At 59.7% G+C, this 20,359-nt stretch overlaps 1 protein-coding gene across 5 annotated transcripts in view; it reads right to left on the bottom strand.

Moving 5' to 3' along the window:
* Positions 1-5,261: 5,261 nt before the first annotated feature.
* The window catches only part of RALGDS (ral guanine nucleotide dissociation stimulator), a 43,178-nt gene continuing 28,080 nt past the window's right edge, over positions 5,262-20,359 (bottom strand). For 3 of the 5 annotated variants that reach the window (XM_045563662.1, XM_045563664.1, XM_045563660.1), the window contains exons 2-18: positions 16,567-16,677; positions 15,454-15,647; positions 14,814-14,909; positions 13,867-14,060; positions 13,162-13,676; positions 12,716-12,931; positions 12,330-12,433; positions 11,820-11,904; positions 11,529-11,597; positions 11,078-11,164; positions 10,730-10,762; positions 10,305-10,426; positions 10,009-10,104; positions 9,516-9,717; positions 9,084-9,326; positions 7,918-8,032; positions 5,262-6,308 (exon numbers count right to left, since the gene is read on the bottom strand). In XM_045563662.1, the coding sequence (XP_045419618.1) occupies positions 6,133-6,308; positions 7,918-8,032; positions 9,084-9,326; positions 9,516-9,717; positions 10,009-10,104; positions 10,305-10,426; positions 10,730-10,762; positions 11,078-11,164; positions 11,529-11,597; positions 11,820-11,904; positions 12,330-12,433; positions 12,716-12,931; positions 13,162-13,676; positions 13,867-14,060; positions 14,814-14,909; positions 15,454-15,647; positions 16,567-16,677 (2,658 nt within the window). In that variant the 3' untranslated portion in view covers positions 5,262-6,132. The remainder of the gene's footprint in view (positions 6,309-7,917; positions 8,033-9,083; positions 9,327-9,515; positions 9,718-10,008; positions 10,105-10,304; positions 10,427-10,729; positions 10,763-11,077; positions 11,165-11,528; positions 11,598-11,819; positions 11,905-12,329; positions 12,434-12,715; positions 12,932-13,161; positions 13,677-13,866; positions 14,061-14,813; positions 14,910-15,453; positions 15,648-16,566; positions 16,678-20,359) is intronic. The other 2 variants (XM_045563663.1, XM_045563661.1) reach the window with 1 other exon arrangement.

Raw genomic sequence — 20,359 nt, 5'->3', positions numbered from 1 at the left:
AGGTCCTCTGGGGTGCAGGGAGTGGCGCCTGTGTTCCGGCTGGGGTCTGGGGACCCAGCTGGGAAGAGAAACAGAGTCCGCTCCTCCCGCTGGATCGAGTCAGACAGAGAATAACGCATCATGCCAGGTCAGAGACACCAGACGCCCAGGGTGCAGGGTGCTGGGTCCTGGGCCCCCGCTGGGCAGTGGGCCCCTGGGTGGTGCCCAACAGCTCTGGCAGAGTTGGGGTGGCAGAGGTCAGAGTCAGGGCTGTCGCCAGACTGCACCAGCCTGACCTGACCGGGGCCAGTGGGGTGGGCACTATGAACATCCATTTTAGACATTTATGGATATTTGCAGAGAGATGAGGCGCTGAGAGGGTGTCACGTTCCCAAGGTCACCCGGAGCAAGGATTCCAACCTAGGTCTGTGACTCCAAAGCCCCTGCTCAGAGCAACATCCAGGGCCTCTTCTCCGCTCCTCACTCACCTTCTAAACGGCCCCTGTGGGGTGGGGCGCCCAGAGATGGGGGAAGATTCCAGGGTCCTGAGCAGCTCAACCCGGGCTGTAGGGTGGGGACAGCAGCACCCAGAGGGCCAGGGGGCCACGCTCTCTGCCACTCCACAGCAGAGGGGAACCGGGCCAGACCCTGTGCCCCGAGGAGCAGGGGACGCCCTGGCCGGCCTGTGACCACTTTGGCCACCCCGGGCTTCCTGGTTTGGTCGAAGGGTCTCAGGTGTGAAGAGGGGGCTCCCTGCCAAAGACTGAGCCATGGCCTCCCTGCAACGGGCCCTCTCCTGTGACTGTCCCTGTTGTCTTGGGCAATGGAACCCCAAGGATGCCATAATATGTCCCTTCCTCTGCTGCCCTGGGACCCGCAAGGCTTATAAAGTGTTTCCGTCTGCTGGGGCCGCTCTCAGGAGCCTCCCAGCGCTGCGGGAGAAACCCGGGTTTCCCTCCCGGCCCCCGGGCCAGCCCCGGGAACGGGCATTCTCCATGCTGGGGGAAAGCACAGTCGTGCCTACCTGCCATTCAGAAAGTCACGTCCCTGGATGGCTGGGCCGTGTCCGCAGGGATGGGCTGCAGGTGTCCAAGCGCGTGCTCAGCCTCTGGCGGAGACCCAAAAGATCCTGCTGTGGTTAGAACATACCCCACCCAACACTCCTGTTGAACTTCACCTCCCAACTCGGCAGTGTTGAGAGGTGGGGCCTTTAAGAGGGGACGGGATGGCGAGGGCTCTGCCCCAGGAATGGATGAATCCACTCTTGGATTAATGGACTGATGGGCCAATGGAGTCACGGGCTATCTTGGGAGGGAACTGGTGGCTCTAGAAGAGGTGGAGAGGGCTGAGCAGCACACCCGCACGCTCAGCCCCTGGCCACGGGGTGCCCTATGACGCTGCAGGGAGTCCCCAGCAGCAAGAAGACCCCACCAGATGTGGCCCCCCGGCCCTGGACTTCTCCACCTCCACGACTGTAAGAAATAAATTCCTTTTCTTTACAAATTACCCAGTTCAGGTGTATTCTGTTATAAGCAACAGAAAATGGACTAAAACAGCCTCCCTGGCAGAGGTGAGCCCTGTTGTGTGTCTGGGTGACACCTGCAGCGCTCAGGGCAGAGGGGACAACTCACAATCGCTCTGGAATCCACCTGGCTCTTGCCTTTACAGACCGTGTCCAGCGGATGAAGTCGGGAGAACTCATGAGGGGAGGCTGGAGGTTGTCCGGGCTCCCACAGCCAGGCGCTGACCCTGGAGCTCTCCGTCCGGGGCAGCCCGGAAGGGCACTGGGTGACCTCGGGGCACTGGGTGTTTGCCACCCAGGCAGGACGCGCCTCAGCACTTTGCTGGCAAGGCTGTGGCCTTGAGTGCCTGTGGACCGTCACTTTTGGTGGCCTCCTCATCTGCCCCCATGCTGCTCTAACTCCCCACTGGGACAGAACCAAAGCCCAGGCTGTGGGCTGAGAACACACTCACCCCAGGGGCTGCAAGCCCCAGGGGCTCGGGGCCCAGCTACCCTTCTAGGACAAGTTGGTACTAAAACGCCCCCGTAAGCTGGTGATCTCCCGAGACAGGGGACCTCAGACCCACACAGCCCCAGGCTTCACCATGGCCATCAAGGGAGATTGGGGGGGTCTTTTGCTGGCAGGACTCTGCACCCTTATCCCAGCAAATCAGCACTCACCAGCATTCAGGAGGCCAGGATAAGGGGCCACGATGCTCCCAGCAGAGGGGTGGGAGGCTTTGGGGGCACTTCTGGGTGAAATCAACCATACAAAGGGTGGCAGGGATGCTGGAAGTCCCGGTTCACAGGCGGCAGGATCGCTGATGGAATGAGGCCCACTTAGCCTTAAACGCTGCATCACAGCAGGGGCAAGCAGGAGAAGGAGGTATGGGGTCAGGAGCAGGGGTTCTCGGATTCCAGCCTAAGGGGAAAGGCCGGCCTCGGCCCCGAGAAGGGTTGGAGGGGCAGATTCCTGCCTCTCCACTGGCTAATCCTCTTCCTCTGGCCTTGTCCTCTCCACGCTGTACATTTATCTGTTCCCTTAGTGCTGATTGAGTGTCAGAGTCTGAGCTTGAAATCTGCCAAGTCCCTCATTGGTGGTCAAAAGAAACCCCAGCAAGACTAGCAGAAATTGTTCCCCTTCCTCCAAAGCTGCAGAAAGGCGGCCACCAACCCGGGTCAGGAAACAGTCCTTGCAAGTGTTATTTTTAAAAAATTGTGGTAAAATATATATAACTTATGCTAATTTAACTATTTTTAAGAGTAGAATTAAGTGGCGTTAATTCCATTCACTGTTGTGCAACCATCACCATTGTCTATTTCCAAAACTTTTTCATCACCCCAAACTCTGTACCCATTAAACTATAACTCATTTTTGTGGCCGTTGGTAACCTCTAGTCTACTTTCTGTTTCCATGAATTTTCCTGTTCAAGATGTTTCTTATAGGCGGAATTAAACATTTTCAGGGTTCGTGCATATTGTAGCATGTATCAGCACCCATGCCTTTTCATGGCCGAGTAATATTCCATTGTACGTTGTGGCATGCAACAGTGTGTGGTATTCTCATAACCCTTTTTAATTGTGAAGTTGGTAGAAATGTTCTCACTTTCATTTCAAATTTTAGTAACGAGTCTCTTTTTTCTTAGTCTGGCTAGAGGTTTGTCAGTTTTGTTGATCTTTTCCAAGAACCCACTTTTGTTTTGCTGACTTTCTCTATTGCTTTCTGCTCTCTGTGTTGCTTATCTCTGCTATAATCTTTATTATTTCCTTCCTTCAGTTAGCTTTGGATTCAGTTTGCTCTTTTTCTAGTTCCTTAAATTGTACAGTTAGGTTGTTAATTTGAGATCTTTCTGCTTTTTTGACGCAGGTGTTCGCAGCTATGAATCTCCCAGACTGCTCTTGATTTCACTGTATGCAGGTAAATTTTCGTATGTTGTGTTTTTGTTTTCATTTTCTCAAGGTATCTTCTAATTTCCCCTGTGACTTCTTTTCTGATGCATTGGTTAAGAGTGTGTTAATTTCCCCATATTCATGAGTATTACAGTTTTCCTTCTGCTGTTGATTTCTGATTTCATCCCATTGTAGTTGGAAAAATACAACTTACTATGATTTCAATCTTTTAAAATTTATTAAGACTTGTTTTATGGCTGGGCATGGTGGCTCACGCCTGTAATCCTAGCACGCTGGGAGGCTGAGGTGGGAGAATCACTTAAGGTCAGGAGTTTGAGACCAGCCTGAGCAAGAGTGAGAGCCTATCTCTGCTAAAAATAGAGAAATTAGCGGGTATGGTGGCTCATGCCTGTAGTCCCAGCTACTCGGGAGGCTGAGGCAGGAGGATTGCTTGAGCCCAGGAGTTTGAGGTTGCTGTGAGCTAGGCTGATGCCATGGCACTCTAGCCCGGGCAACAGAGTGACACTCTGTCTCAAAAAAAAGATTTTCTCTCTTTTGACAATGTGGCTCTAATGCATTTCAGCATGTCTCTTTGAGTTTATCCTGTTTGAAATTCATTGAGCTTCTTGGATGTGTAGATTTATGTTTTTCATCAAATTTGGAAAGTTTTTGACCATTATTTCTTCAAATAATCTCTCTGCCCTTCTCCTCCTCTGAACCCTCATTAAGTGAACGCTGGTGCATTTGATGGTGTCTGCAGGAACCACTGGCTCTGCTCATTTTTCTTCACCCTTTTTTCTTTCTGCTGCTCAGACGGAATAATTTCAACTGCCTTATCTTCAAGTGCATTGATTCTTCTGCTTGTTCCTGTCTGGTGAACTTCTCTAGTAAATTTTTCATTCGTTATTACACTTTTCAGCTTCAGATTTTCTAGTTGGTTCTTTCTTACACTTTCCATTTCTTTATTGCATTACCCATTTGCTCATACATCATTCTGATTTTCTTTGGTTCCATGGTTTCCTTTAGCTCACTGCGCACATTTAAGAAAGATGATTTAATGTCTTTAACTAGTAATTTTAACGTCTGGGCTTCCTCAGAGATAGTTTCTGTCAAATCCTTTTATTCCTGTGAATGAGCCAACTTTACTATTTCTTTGCATGCTTTGTCATTTTTTGAGAACCAAACACTGGGGATTACAATGTGGCAACTCCGAAAATCAGGCTGGCCTCTCCTCGGGAAGTGCCTGTGTTGCTTGCGGAAGGGTACAGTCTCCTGTCCCCATGGTGACTTTCTCAAACCGCTTTTGCCCGGCTTGTATTTGTATTCCTTGTCGTGTGTAGTCACCGAAGTCTCTGTTCCGTGGTCTCTGTTGTCAGCCCATGACTGTCAGAGGTTTCTGAACAGGTGAAGCCCAGCAGTGTCTCCCTTCATCAACTGCCCCCGGCTCTGCTGTGTCTGATCAGGTGCCAGAGTGCCAAATAGTTGATTCTGGTCATTTTATTTCCAGCCTAATGGTTGATTCCATGGAGAGACTGAACCCTGAGGCCTCCTACTCTGCCATTTTCTGTTGTAAATGTTATCTTTAAAAAACACCCAAATAGCAGAGGTTGTTGCTGTGAAAGCATCTCCGACCTCCCGTCCCCGGAGTTCCGTGGGACTGTCTCAGCGCATTGCCCAGTTCAACGATACTGAAATGAACATCTGCTCTGTGGAAGGTGCACTTGTGTGTTCCCCTCAGTGTGCCTGAGAAGTGTGGCCGGCACTCTTTTACTTCTTCTGCATAAGAAAAATCGACAATCCTGCAGGATTCCTCATTTGAACATGGAATATGAGAGTCTACGTCATTTAAATTATGACAGGAAATGAAAGAACAAAACCACAATGACCAGGCTGTAGTAGAAACAGGATTTTAATATAATATTCAAGTCTAGCATTTGCTATTTACAACAAATAAATATTGCCCCTCCCCAATCAGTAAACATTTTTTTCTTTTTATACAAATATTCAATCACCTTCCCACCCCAAACCCTCCTTCCCCAGCAACCCCCGTCTCGTGTGGTCTTGCAAAGCCCAGGATGCAGCGGTGAATGGCACTTGCAGTGGCGTGAGACTCAACATCGATGGGACTCCGCTGGGACTGTCCTCACTCACTGGGTGAAGAGTGTGGTCCATGAAGAGGGTTCCTCTCTCCTCTCCCGGGGGAGGGCGGGGCAAGTGGTGGGCGAGACTCCCCCACTCTCAGTTGGCCCTGATGACGGGATCTTTGGTGCAGCCCAGAAAGGCTAGAGTGGTGGGAGGAGGGGCCGGGACCCCTGCGAAGGTCACAGGCCAGAGCCTGTGGGCACGAGGAGAGAACTGCAGTGTTCAGACCTGGTGGGTGAGTGGGTGCTCTGGGGTGCCTGTGGCACAGGTGGCAGTGACCTGCACCTGGGAAGGTGTCAGGGAAGTGTACAGAGGCAGTGCCCAGGGGCAGGTACCATGGTACCAGGGCACCATGCCCATTGGCACCGCTCCTTGGCAACAGTCAGCTAGTCCTCTGGTTCCAGAGAGCAGAAGGCACCTAAGGCGGCGAGTGGTCCACGGGAGGCCAGGTCAGCCTGCCGAGCGGCAGGCATCAATCCCGGCAGCAGGAGAGGTTCAGGGTGAAAGTGGAGTCTGGGGGTGCCCTGGGCTGGCAGGTGGGCGGCAGGTGCCCGGCGGGCCTAGGCCACTGTAGTCTGTCAATTCTTAGCTCCTGGCCAGCCAGGCCCGGGGAGACGCCCTCAGAAGATGCCCTTGGCAATCTTGAGTCCTTTCTGCTTCATGCGGGGGAGGGTGGAGCTGGCTCCATGCTTGACCTTTGCCCCTTTGGTGAAGTTCCGCTTCTTCAGGACAAAGTCGTAGTTGGCGGCAGAGTTCATGGCATAGAATACATTGGCGTTCTCGGGTATCTTCAGCTCTGGTGAGGGAGGGGCAGAGGGTGGTCGCTTGTGTTCCTGGGGGCCCCACCAGACACCCCCACCACCCGAGGGCCCCTGTGAGGACAGCCCTGAGATCCCCCAGTCCCACTCCAGGATCACCAAGGACCCCCCTCAATGACTCCTGCCCGAGGACAGACTCTGCCAAGGCCCTGATGACACTTCTCAGCCTGGCCTGAAGCTGGCGGTGGGTCATCCTATCCTGCCCACACCCTGTCCAGCTGGAACAGGCTTTCTAGGACCGAAACTACCTCCCCTCCATCCTGCCCTACCCAGGACAGGCCTCCTGCGCCGGGTTCCAGGCCGGCCTGCACACCTCATGGGGCCGGGCACCGGCAGGCACACGTGCTCTTGGTGCCTGGCTCCCGCGGGTCTCCTCTGGCCCAGGGCCTGCCGTAGGGCTGTGCGGGGCTGGATCCACGCTCCTGCCAATGTCGTGTGGCCCTTACTCTTGTTCCTTAACCTCTCTGGGCCTCGGTCCTTTTTTTCTGTAAGAGGGAGGTCGCACCTACCTTGTTTGCCTAACCAAGATGGTGTAACACACTGCAGGAGGATTTAAAATACACTCTTGAGGGACATGGGAGTCACTGCTAACTGTCCGTGCTAATGGCTGGGAGTGGTGCTCAGTTCATTGGAAAGAAATCAGAGTGATGGTGACAGCACAGTTAACCTTTACAGTGCGTGTCTACACCACATGCTTCTCTCTGTTACATGGACAGGCCTGACTCACTGGCTATTTTATCTCCATTTTGGGGATGAGAAAATGGGCACAGAGGACTTAAGGGACTCACGCAAGAGCCCAGGGCCCTTGGCAGAGCCTGCACTTGCTCTTTGGTATCTTCCCGTTCCCTGGCTCTAGAATACTGGGCTGGCTCCCTGGTGGTCTCTGTTTTGTTTCAGTGTCAGACACTCCTGGATTTTAACATTTGATGCTCAGTCCACGGCAGTTGCAATTCTTTCTGAAGCACATATTTTCCTGTCTTAGCCAGAAAATGTCCTTTCCTGTGTGCCATTGGCCACCTTGCCCCAACAATGCCTTTTTTCTTTGTTCCTTGCTAACATTAGCTTTTTTTTTTTTTCTTTGAGATAGGACCTCGATCTGTCACCCAGGCTGGAGTGCAGTGGTGCAATCAAAGCTCACCGCAGCCCCTAGCTCCTGGGCTCAATTGATCCTCCCACCTCAACCTCCCTAATAGCTGGGGCTATAGGGCACCCCACCACACCTAGCTAACTTTAAATATTTTTTTGTAGAAATGGGGTCTTGCTCTGTTGCCCAGGCTGGTCTCAAACTCCTGGCCTCAAACGATCCTCCCACCTGAGCCTCCCAAAGTGCTGGGATTACAGGTATGAGCCACTGTGCCTGGCCTAATGTTAGCTTTGAACTGCTTGTTCATGCCCAGGGAAGGGCACACGCAGGGAGGTCCAGCAGCTGCTGGGGGCAGTGAGGAGACACCAGGGGAGCCTGGGGCTGCCCTGTGCACAGTGCCCACCTGCCCCTGCGGGTGAGTTTTCTGGGTCCACGGCCTGGGGCTGGGGCATGGCACTGGCCCAGCCTGCCCTGTCACCCGCCTGTCTGGTTCCCCAACTTACTCCGATCCTCTGAAATGATCTGTACCAGCTCGTAGTCCTCTGGCTCATCCTCATCCAGGTTGTGTTTGTCCATGGCCTTGCGGATCACGGCCGGAGCCTTATCTTGGCTGGTCACCTGGATTGGGGCAGGGGACAGGCCATCAGGGACCCTGGAGTGGCTTCCCCAAGTGCAGTGGCCAAGACCCTCTGGAGTCCCCTCAGCACTGAGCACAGGGGCTCACAGCCTCTGGCCAGGTGCTGGGTCCAGGGAGGGCTTGTCACCTTCCCATGCTCCCTGAGGGAGGCTTCCATGTAATGAGGAGGGGTCTTTCCCAAGGGGCTCCTACCAGAGCCTGCTACCCCCTCCCATGCTATCCTGGGAAGCCGCTTGCCCCCAGGAGCAGGGTAACAGCCCCAGTGAGCCTGGGGGATGCCCTGGGGGTAAGAGAGGAGGTGGCCGGGTGCCCACTGGTGGTCACACAGGCTGAACCCTGGCTGCCTCGGCCCTGAGGGCCAGAGACACACATGAAACTTAGACCCAGGGTCATATAGGTGGCTGCTTAATGACAGCCTTGCTAGCTCCTGGCAGGGAGAGGCTCAGAACAGGGTGGGCGTGTGATGGGGCACCTGACCCAGCGTGTGTGGGGACCTGTCTGCAGCAGGAGCCCCGGAGAACAGGGAGAGCCCCCCAACACCCATGCCCATTCTGTAATTCCCATCGGCTCCATCTCCAATCCTGTCCAGACTGACACTACTGGTCCCCTCCAGCCTGCTGCAGCCACCACTCTCCTGGCTGGGACTGCCCCAGAAGCCTCCCAAGCAGTCTCTCTGCATCTCTGGCACCAGCCCACCCCCCAAAGACAAGCCAGCGTCACTTGCTGCCCGCCTCTGCTCCACCCTGCAGCAGCTTCTGTCTCCCTCCACGAGAAGGTCAAGGTCCTTATGGTGCTCACGGGGCCCACAGCCCAGAACCCAGACGTGTCCCTGACATCATGCCATTGCTCCTCCACCGCCTGGTGCGCTGCCTGGCTGCTCCCTCCCTCCCCACAGGCCAGCCCTTGGGGCCCACCGCTATCTCCTTCATCTCTGTATCTGCCTGACATCTGTCCTTCCCACCCCTAGAAGGTGACCCTAGGAGGGCAGGGACGACACACGGCATTCAACAGTGTTCAACACGGCCGGCTCACCAGGATGCTCTTGTACATGTTGCCGTTGTCCACGTCCAGGCTGACGCGGATGATGCAGCAGTCGCCCACCTGCTGGTTGTAGAGCGGCAGTGAGGCGCCGTGGCCGCAGACCCCTGAGACGGAGCGCTTGTGGGTGCGTGTGCTGGCCACAGGCGTGGTGGAGGCCGAAGAGGACGAGGTGCTGCTGGAGGCAGAGCTGATGCCCGAGGTCTCCGGGGATGACTGGGACGCTGACTCCCAGAACTGTGGGGTTCGGCAAGTCAGCAGGAGCCTGGACCCCACAGGGCACCTGACACGGGCGGCCGGCTCGGGGGTTCCTAGCAGCTGTGCTCAGGAGCCGGGGCTGCTTGGCCCTTGTGTGGGTGCACAGTGGGCAGCTGGCACCGGGGTGGAGGGGCGGGGAAGGGTGTTGGGCAGAAGGGCGGCAGTCACCTTCTTTTCCTGGCCATCGGGGGACTCCGGGACAAAGCTCATGTTGATCTCCTCCACGTCGGAGCTGGAGGAGCCGGCGGAGTGCACGCTGAGCGCATCCGCAAAGTCCCCGCTGCTGAGGTAGGGGCCGCACCTGAGCTGGTCACAGGACTTGGAGTGGGAGCTGCCGCTGGTACTGAGCTCCGTGCTGGGGGCCTGGCGGCTGGAGGGAGGGCCTGCTTACTTGGGGGCCTCCGCTAGGACACCCAACTGCACACCCTGCACCTAAGGCACTGTGCTAAGGGCTTGGTCAGTCACCAGTACCCTGCACGCCCCGGCTGCGTGACAGATCATTCAGTATCACCCAGTTCACAGAGGAAGAAACCAAGGCCCAGAGAGGTGGGGGGACTCGCCCCCATCACAGAGCCGGGCAGCAGCCGGGTGGGGTCCCAGCGCCAGCCTGACCCCCAAGCCCACCATCAGCCCCACAGCTCCTGCCCGTCCGGGCGCTTACTCGCTCCACCGCTTGACGATGGCCACGTTCTTCTTGGTCTTGAGGGTGTTGCTGGCCGACTCGGAGGGGGGCTCCAGCTCACACGACAGGTTGTAACTGCAGGCAGAGGGCAGCTGTGTCTACAGGGGCCTCACTCAGTCTCCTCCCAGCACCTGCCCAGAAGCTGGCGGCTGGGCGCCCTGGCCGACCTCGGGCACAGGGGCCGACACTACCCAGAAGCCACGGCCACAGGCTCTCTGGAGCTGGCTCCAGGGAGTGTCTGTCCTTGCCGTCCCTGGTTCCTGCCCCGGCCTCACCTCTCAGTCTCGCTGAGCCGCTCCATGGCCCGGAACCAGGCCCGAAAGTGCTCCTCGGGCGCGATGCTGTAGTTGTTGCAGGCCGACTGCAGCAGCTTGATCTGGGCGATCACTTCGAATTCCTGGGGCCAGAAGAGGAGGACAGGTTGGTGACCGGGCCTGGGCAGGGGCCAGTCTCAGGGTCTTTGCTCTCGGGGTCCCCTCCCCTCCCTGCTCCCATCTGGGCCTCCCAGTTCTTAGAGCTGGGTTCCAACAGCCACTCTCCGGGAAGGAGTCCTGGATTCCAGTCTCCTGTGGAAGGGGACTCCCCTTCTCTCCTGTCCAAATGGCCCCATAAACCTAAGAGGAAGGGGGATGGCGCCGAGGGTCCTGCCCAGGTGGGTCTGACTCCCACCCCTTCCCCAGCGAGGGCTGCAGCTGCTCACCTTCCTCCTCTTCTCGAAGTTGATCAGTCTCCCCTGCAAGGCAGACAGCCTCCATCAGAAAGTGCCCCCAAGACCGGTACGGCCTCCCCGCTCACGCTGCACTATCAGGAGCGCCCACCAGGGGGCAGGGCGCACACGGACCGGACTGGGGCGGGGCCTGGGCCAGAGGCTCAGGGGGCTTCTTGCCAAACCCTCTCTGAGGACAGTGGAGGGACTGCTTGCCCTCACCACCGCACCACCTTCCCGCCCGTGTCCAGCGTGGCCAAACCCTCCTGCAGCTCCGTGCTCAGGCAGCTCTGGGGTGTCACCACCCAGGCCCTGCTGTGCCCGGGCCGCGGGCTCACTCACATACAGATAGTCCTTCATGGCAGTGTCCAGCATCACCAGGTCAGTGAGGAACGTGCCCAGGTAGGGGACGGTGCCCTGGATGGCTCCCTGCAGCGTCGGGTCGGGGGTGACAAGTAAGTTCCAAGGCCCGTCCCTTGGAGGCTTCCCGGCCTCAGACCACAGCCCCCACCCCTTACTTGGAGCAGCCTGGGGGCCCCCTCCCCAAGGCCCCGTCCTGGCCGGCATGGACCCCAGACTCCCTCTAGCCGTCTCCCAGCCTGGCTCTGTTTAGATGGCCACGGGGCCCCACCCAGCCCCACCCTGAGCCTGCTCCCGTCCCCTGCTCTGGTGGCTGCAGCTCATCCCCTCAGGACACCAGCTGGTCAGGGAAGTCCTGCCAGGGTCCTCGTGGGGCGTGCCAGGCATGGTGGCAGGGAGGAAAGGGCTGGGGCCTCACCTCAGGCACACTCACCGTCTCCTTCGGCCGCTTCTGGGCTCTCTTGGGGTTCATCTCCAGGGTGGCAAACTTGGAGGTCCCCTCCTGCCAGGGGTGAGGACGAGGTCAGCAAGGCCCTCCTCCCCTCAGTCCTCACCCCTGCACACCCCTGACCTCGGGCCTGTCAGCACCTGCCACACGAGGCCTCTGTGCCCCCACCTGCCCACGGGCAAACAGATGCCCCCTGCCCTGCATCCAGAGGAGAAGGGCCTGGAATTTTCCAGAGAAACTTTGGGTGAGATGCTCATGCTCCTCCCTCGTCCCCACCTTGATGAGTAGCTCTCTGCTCAGCGAGTAGTTGTTGTCATCTGAGAAAATCTCTGACAGCTTTTGAAAGATCCGGAAGCTGTCCCTGTAGGAAGGGCAAAGGAAGGAGAAACTTGGGAATGGGGGGAGGGATTCGGGTGCAAACCTATTTTATTTTAGAACTTACAGATCTAGAACTGCCCGGATGAGTGGTTTCCAACAGGCTCCACGGGCCTAGGGAGGGGCCTTCACGTTGGCACAGCGGGGCCCCCGTTCCCACCTCCGCCGAGGGGCTGTTTCCCCCAGTTCCCCGGTGGGCACAGAGCCCTGTGGCTACAATGTCAATACCAGAAAGTCTCTGACATGGCTCGACCCGAGTCTGAGATGAGGACGCTGCACCCTGGGGCAGGGCTGCTGACCCAGGCGATGGAGGGTCCCTGCCCTCGGGGCTCGTGGCCTCCTGAAGGCCGCAGGCTCCCTGTGGGAGGCCCCTGGTGCCCCTGAAGCCCCCGCAGTGAGAGCTGTGCCCACCTGGAAACCTCCTCCCACGTCTTCTTCAGGCGGTGGATGGAGTTGCTCTGCAGGGCGGAGAGGACGGCGTGGAGGGACGAGAAGTTCTTGAGGACACGGCATTCCTGGGCAGGCGAGAGAGCCAGCTTCGGTCCCCTTGGCCAGGCCCCCTCCAGACAGGTGCCCTGGGAGCCCCCCGGGACATGCTCGGGACGCAAGGGCAACACAGAGGGGAGGATTTTGTCGCAACCCGAGGGGAGAGCATGAGGGGGAAGTGAGGATCCCGGCAGTGGGAGGAGAGTCGAGGCCAGCGTGGCCTGGATAGGAGAGGCTGGGGCCTGCGCGGGGCGTGGGCCAGAGACATCCTGAGGGCAGATGGGGGTCCCTGGGCCCCTCCTGCAGCGTACCCTGGCCACCTCGATCCAGTGCTCCACCACCCTGGCCCTGTCTGGGGCCTTCATGCTCCGGTCCCCGAGACAGGTAGTGATGACGCAGTTGGCCACATTGTTGAACTGGGTGACGGTGGCACGGATGGTGGGTGCCAGGTGCTCCTTGCCCTTCTTGTCCCGTTGGGACCAGATGGAGCCCAGGCAGTGGTAGGGCACCACCTTCTTGAACAGCTCCTGGGGAAGAGGGGAAGTGTCACCGGCCCTGCTGCAGAGGGCTGGGCAGTGCTTGGGTAGCTGAGGATGTGGCTTGAGCCCTGCGGGGTTAAGAAACTTGCCCGTGTCACTTGGTTTGTAATGGCGGGGCTGGGATTTGAACCAGAACGCTGGTTCTGGACCAGGGAATGGCAGGTGAGGGCAGCAGATGCCCAGAGGAAGGCCCTGCCCTGCCACGCTGAGCTGCTCACCGCGTCCATCAGCGTAAACTGCTCGGCCACCAGGTCGGGAGGGAACACCAGGAGGTGAGGCTTCTCCTCACTCAGCCCGTTCTCTGCAAGCACAGGTGACGGCCAGGAAGGCTCTGATGGTGGAGCTGGCGTTGGAACTGGCTCTAGCTCGAGAGTCTGTGACAGAGCCGGCTCCAGCTCTGGGGCTGGCACGAGCGCTGACACCAGAACTGGCTCTAGCTCGAGAGGTGGTGCTGGCGCTGCCTCCAGCTCTGGCGCTGGAGCTGCTTCCCGCTCTGGAGCTGGCGCTGGCTCTAGCTCTGGGGCTGGCGCTGGCTCTAGCTCTGGGGCTGGCGCTGGCTCTAGCTCTGGGGCTGGCGCTGGCTCTAGCTCTGGAGCTGGCGCTGGCTCTAGCTCTGGGGCTGGCGCTGGCTCTAGCTCTGGTGCTGGCACGGGACTCGGTGGTGGAGCTGGCACTGGAGCCGGCTCTAGCTCCAGAGCTGGTTTTAGAGCTGGCACTGGAGCTGGTGAAAGGGCTGCAGGAGAAAAGGTTGCTGGCATGACAGCCTTTCCAGACACACAGAACACCCCCACCTTCCGGAGAAGCCACCAGCCTGAGCCCACACCAGGATGCCCTCCCAGCTGGGGCCCAGGGCCTGGGTGCCCTGGGATCCTCTGTGCTCCTGCCCAGGTCGCCGTGTGGCCAGCACCGACCCCCGTCCTCACCCTCAGGCTCTGCCTCGAGGGGTTCCGAGCGCTCCAGCTGGGCCAGGAGGAGGTGGGCGCGGCGCTCCAGGTCTGAGCCGGGCATGTTGAGCTGCACGTAGGCCACTAGCTGCTTGAGGCAGGGGAAGTCTGGGGGCTGACAGAAATCTTCCGAGTACTGGTCCAGCCAGGTGCCCAGGATGGAGGAAATGGCACTGGGGGCAGGTGGCAGTACCAGTCAGAGGCCTGGCCTCCCCTTCCCCGGCCCGCCCATGGCTCCATTGGGAGCCCCCCCACCCAGCCCAAGCCCCCTTGGCTGTCCAGGCAGGGGCTGCAAAGAGCCTTGTCAGAGGGAGCCCTCGGTCAGTGTTATGACCACCTGTCCCCTTCTTCCCAGAAGGCGACACACTCCTCTTCCTGTCTCCCGGGGCCCTCCCTACTCGAATGTAAACTCCACGAGGGATCTGTCCTCCTGCCCAGCATTCGCAGGCCCCTGGGGGCACCTCAGCCTGCAGCCGAGAGCTGACATGCTGCCTTCTCTGTGAGTGCGTGCGGGTGCTGTCTTCCTGCTGCTGTTACTAATACTTTCCCACACGGTGGCCTGCGACCTGTCCCTGAGCTCTCACGGACTCCCCGTGAGCACCAGCTGAGCTACTGAGGAGCGGGGCAGCACGTGAGCGGGCTGCTCACCCCTCCTGTCCTGGGCCCCCTGGCTCAGGGCAGTTGGCAAGCCCAGCTGGGACGGGACCACCGTGCGCTGGAGTCTCAGCCTCCCCTCTGCTCCCCAGGGTGGCTGGGACCCCGTCCCCGGCTCTCTGTTTTCTTTCTTCCTGAAGGCAAAACCCAGACAGCCCTCTAGTGGGAACCACAAGCCTCGTGGGGGTCGGGGCTCTGCCCAGCCCTGCCCCGGACGCCCCCACCACGGAGACAGGAGCCCCCCCCGCCGGGCTGACTCAACACCCACTCACTTTTTCAGTTGGTCCTGGGGTCCGCCGTCCTCGTGGGAATAAGGGAGGATGCATCCGTATCTAGAGGAGGCCGTGAGGGCGTCACATCTACCGTACCTGCTTACGACGTCTAGTGTTACTGCCTGGCTCTCCAGCTGGAGTGGAAGCCCAGGAGGGCAGCAATTTTTCTTTTTTCATCAAATTGTACTAAGGGCCTAGAAAAGTGCCCGCGCATAGTAGGCACTTTACGTATATTTACCGAATGAATGAGCCCCACCCAGCCCCTTCCCAGGTATCATGGCTCTCGAGCTCCCTGGACAGCCCCAGATGGAATCTGTGACCCTCTTTACAAATGGGCAAACGGCTTTGCCGAGGCCACACACCGTGGGCGAGACCAGGGGCAGAGAGCTTCCTCGCGGGGGAGTAGAACATCGGAACATGAGCCACCGGGCCCCAGGCAGCCTCCCCAGGGCCAGGTGTGGCGGAAGCACTTTCCGCGGGTCACCCCACCCAGTCCTTACAGCAGCTCTGGGAGGTGGGTCCTCCCGGCACCCAGTTCTCCCAGGGAGAGCTGAGGCTCAGAGAGGTGACACGGTATTCCCAAGACCCACTGCCGGGGGTGGCAGAGTCGCTGCTGTGCCGTGCAGGGACGGGTGCTCACCTTTTGAACAGCAGGTCCAGCACCTGTTGGGTGGTGGTGAAGGCTCTGTAGGTGCACAGGAAGATGGTGACGTAGGAGAGGTCGCTGCCCTGGAAGGCGGGCACCAGGTGCTCCACCAGCTTCTCCAGCGTGCCTGCCTTCACGGTCCGCACCTTGCAGGTCTCGTAAAGGTTCAGGGCCGACTCGTTCTCATACTGGGTGGGACAGAGGGGGACGTACAGTGGGCGGCAGCACCACGCATCTCCAGGAGGGCTGGAGGCTGGAACTCAGGCCCACCCCCTAGCCTGACGGGCTTGTGGGAAGAGGCGGGACGTGAGTGCCTCTGGTGGAGAAGCTTTGGAAGTAGAATTAGAGGTGTGGGAATGACTGAATTACTAGTACCTAAGGGCAGTCTGTTGGCTGAGTAATGACAGTGCTGCCCCGTAGCCAGAGCGTTATGTGAGCGCGTCCTAACAGAACATCCCCCTTCTAGAGATTAGGAAACAGAGGCTTATTCGGGGGTGGGAGGCACAGGACGTTCCCCGCAGCACTGTTGAAATGGCCTCAGAAAGGATCACATCCTGGCCCCACAGCAGAGGGGACGGAGCTGCAGAGGTAACTGGCTTCCCTCTGGAATGTCACGCAGCTGAGTCAGGCCCCAGCTCCCGACCCGGGAGGGCCCCGGGGCTCTGCTCTGTGGGATGGCAAGTTGCAAAGAAGGGCGTGTGATAGCTTGTGTCCCGCTCTTTCTGGGTAAAGATGGCCCTACTATGAGAGATGACGTGTGAGGCTGGGAGAAGGCGTGGGGGCGGTCAGGGTGATGGCTGCACGTACACCTGGGGACCGGAGTTACGACAACAAAACCTGTAGCACTACATGAAAACATTCACGGCCTGTCGTGAAGTGAGAACTGCGCGGAAGTGTCTTTTCTGATTATCGTGGACATATGGCAACGGTGCCTTTACAGCTGGCCAAGCCTGGGCTGCACCCTGGGGACTGGGGGAGTGAGGGCCCAGATTCCTTTGGGGAAAGCACCGTGGGGCCTCAAGCGGCAAAGCCCGGGGAAGGGGCCCAGCAGAGCCGCCAGGGTGGTACCTGGGTCCTGGGCTCGAATGGCACCCAAGCCACACTTACCCCGAGCCAGCGCTGGCCCTTGGTGGCACCGTGGTGCAGCTGCACCCTGCGCAGGGAGATGGAGTAGACGACCCCGTTGATCAGCTCCTCGCCGATCTCCTGTGTGGAGCTCTGCAAAGACAGTGCCCGGCAGCCAGGGTTTGTCAGGGGCCTGCTGCAGGGGGACACCCCGGCGGCCTTCCGCATAGACCTCTGGCCTGGGCTGAAAGCAGACGATAGCGCGAGGGCTCAGGCTTAACCTCAGGGCAGAAGGCTGCTGCCCCAGCACTGCCCTCCCCACCCGGCCACCGCCACCCGGGCTGTGGACACGATGGGCCCACAGGGCTTCCAGGCCCCCCACGACCTGCTCCTGCCCAGGACTGGCCCTCTCCTCAAGCCGGCCCCTCCAAGATGGGTACTGTTATTCAGCCATTTCACAGGTGGGTAAATGGAGGCCGAGCAGAGCAACTGGCCGAAGGTTGTGCACCTCAGGTAAATGATGCAGCTGGGACCCTGAGGCTCGGGCAAAGCCAACTGTCTCTGGGCAGCTCCAGCCCTGAGAAGGCACCTCCCCAGGGCCACCCTCACACTCATCCTCCTCTGCCCGGCCGGGGCCTCTGCTGAGCCAGCAGCAGTGGGCAGCTCCTCCTGGCCCAGCCCTGGAGTCAGCATCACGGGTCTGGGGCATCCCCGACGGCCACATCCAAGGCCACTTCCTTCCCCTTCTGCTCATTCATGCCTTGTGCTTGCTTGGGCAACAGAGGAGTTCCCAGTTCCCATCCGTCATCACGTGAGGGGGTGCGTGTGAACGGTGACAGTGTCGGTATCCGGGCAGACGCTGGGTTCCACAGAACCCCAAGCCCTTGGGGCCCTGGCTGGGACAGGACGGGGTCATCTGGCTGCTGTCCAGATCCCCGGGCAGAAAGGAAAGGTCCTTGTTTTAGGAGACAAAGACACCCCCGGTCAGGCGGGGTGGCCAGGGGGCCACATCATCGGGGCCAGCCAAAGCCGGGCCACTTAGCCACAGCCGCCCCAGGCTCACAGCTCCCCCTCCCGCCTGCACTGTCCAGGGAAGGGGTGAGCTTGCCGTGGGGAGGGGAGCCTGGGCGTAAAGATACAACCTCTGAGGCTTTAGGGAGGAGCTGGGAGGTACAGGGTCCCGTGGCAGATGCAGTCAGCGCCCAACCAGGGTGCGCCTGGAGCTCAGAGAAAGTGCTGACTCAGCCTGGGCCGCGCTGCCAGACCCTGCCCTACAGCCCGGGCAGGGGCCAGGTGCCCGGCACACTGCGGGCTGCACCCCCCTCAGAATCCACTTCCTCTGACCCGAGGTCGTCCTCCCACTCTGGGCTTCATACCAACTGGAAGGCCGCAGACATGCCCCTGGGCTCCTGGCCCTCCGCCTCCTCTGAGGGAGAGCGGCCCTGTTTCTTGGAAGCTAGCGGGGAACCCGCGGGCACACCCACACCCGCCAGGCAGCCCACGCCCGGGGAGGTCCGGCCCTTCCGTGGACAGGAAAACTGAGACAGATGCTCCCTCTCCTTTTCCTGTCTAGCACGTCACCCCCCTTCGAAGGGACAAGCTTCAGACGCCACAGCACCCAGGGCCCTGACCACCCTGGTCTCCTCAGGGGTCCGAGACTGCCTCCTGCAATGGCCAGCAGCTCAGCTGGGAGGGTCTCTCCCTCTCCTGGGGATTTTAGCCACATCTGGACCAGCTGGGAGGCAGACAGCTTCCTGAGCGCCCACGTCACCGGCAGCACAGGTCTCACACAGGACCCTCCTGCCACAGGACGCTGGACTTGAACCCCAGGGGCCCAGCACAGCACCTGCTCCTACCCGGGTTCCATCAGTGCCTGCTGGACGGAAGTGTGTCCCCACTCACAGGAGGGGCTGGGGCCAGGTGGCCTCGGCCACCCCCGCTGGTCCTCAGTGAGCCCTGGGCCTCGGCTGGCGGCCCAGCAGCTGGCCCAGCCCTGCAGTGTCATGTGATCCCTGAGCCCTGCCCCCACCCGGGGCCCTCTTCTGCCAGCCAGGTGGAGGGGAGGGGTGCAGGCAGGAGGCTGAGAGCCACACACACCTGGGATGGGGGAGCAGCCACCCTGCCGCACAGATGGGGAGATGCTCCAGCCCACGGGAGCTGACCCTGTCTGGCTCTTTCCGGGCACGGCAGCAGCAGGCATGACACAGGCTGTGCGAGCACTGCTGAGCACAGACACCCGTTCAACCATCTGCCCCGGGACGACAGAGGCGCTGGCTCGACCACCCTGGGGCTTGAGCAGAAAGCGGCAGGCCCCTCTTCCAGGGGCAGAGAAGGAAAGCAACCGACAGGCCTGGCATCTGCCCCTGGGGACCCGCTGGGGCAAGAAGGACAGCGCCCTGGCCCCCTGGGCCACCCTCTGTTAGCAGAGCAGACAGCCCACGTGGGCAGTGCCAGGCCCCCGGGGCTCTGCAGGCAGGACCGGAAGTTCAGGGGGCAGGCGGAGCAGAGGGCCCAGCAAACAGCTGATGCAGAGAAAATGCCTCCCCTGAGGGCAGGCGTCCAGGCAGCTCTGAGCAGACTGTTAGGAGGAAAGAATGCAGCATGCTGGCTGTGTCCTCAGGGGACACTCCCGTCCCACCCCCAGCCTGTGCCTGGGGCCCTGGGACCCAGTTGGCAGCTGTGCCTCTGAACACACTGCCTGGCTTTCCACCTCTGGGGTCAGTGTGGTGAGGGGCGTACAGTGCCCCCGGGCCCCTGGCAAGCAGCCCCCACACCCCACTGTCCTTGGGCAAACAGCCTGGAGCCGGGAGGATGAGGCAGGGAAACTGGGCTTGGGTGGCGTCTGGTTAGTGTGTCACTTGATCAGCCTTCTCAGGGTGACAGGTGAGCAGGATGCCCTGTCCCCGGCTGGCAGAGAAAAGCAGCTGTAGGCCAAGCCCAGATGCCCTCCAGGTAGAATGGGGGTCTCAGGTGCCCTTCCGGGCCAGCACTAGCCCTGCCATCTGCCCAGAGGGCAGCCCACGCCTGCACATGCTCCGCAGTAACTTCTCCCCTCCTCGTCGCCCCTCTGGTCTAGCTCACACGTACGTTTCCTTGGAAACAACAACTAGGGGCCCCCAGGCCCCCATGACTCTAGCCGCAGGAGCCCTGGCCGAGGGCTGAGGCGGAGGGAGGAGAGGGCTCAGCTCCGTGTCCGTGTCTGCCCCCCGGGCCTGCGTGCAGAAAGACTCTCATAGTGTTGCCATGAGCATGAAATTACCCTCGGGACCTCACTGCACCCCTCTGAGCTGCTGCCCAGGTCCACTGAGTCACCATAGGTCACCCCAGGGCCCTCACCAGCCACCTGCCAGCACCCGGAGGCTCTAGGCACACGAGGCCCCTCCGCAGGGCCCCCCAGACCACAGTGCGCCGACGCTCGTGAGAGGGTCAGACCCCCAGCTCTGCCCAGCCCCTCGGCCTCAGTGAGCGCATCTGTGAGCTGGGAGATGGCAGCAGGTCTCCACCAGGCAACGGTGGGGTCAAGAGAGAACGCAGACGCTCAGCGACTGGCGCTGGGACCGCCGGTGGTGGTGGGGTCGGGGAACACCTGACACACACTGGCCCCCAGGAATCGGTGACGAACACTCGTGGGAAAAGCCTCGAGGGAAGCCTCTCTGAGACCTGCCTGAGACCTGGGGACCTGCAGGAAGGCCACATTAAAGAGGATGGGTCACCCTAAAATCCTGCAGGCAGGAGCAGCTTTCTGACTCTTTAGCCTTTTGTTTGAATATAGAAGCCAAGACGTGAAGCACAGCGGAGAGGGCCGCTTGCTCTCTGCACAGCCCCGGGCTCCCAA

Source organism: Lemur catta, chromosome 10 (genome assembly GCF_020740605.2).
Source record: "Lemur catta isolate mLemCat1 chromosome 10, mLemCat1.pri, whole genome shotgun sequence".
Taxonomy (NCBI): Eukaryota; Metazoa; Chordata; class Mammalia; order Primates; family Lemuridae; genus Lemur; species Lemur catta.
This window is presented reverse-complemented; position numbering and strand designations above follow the sequence as displayed.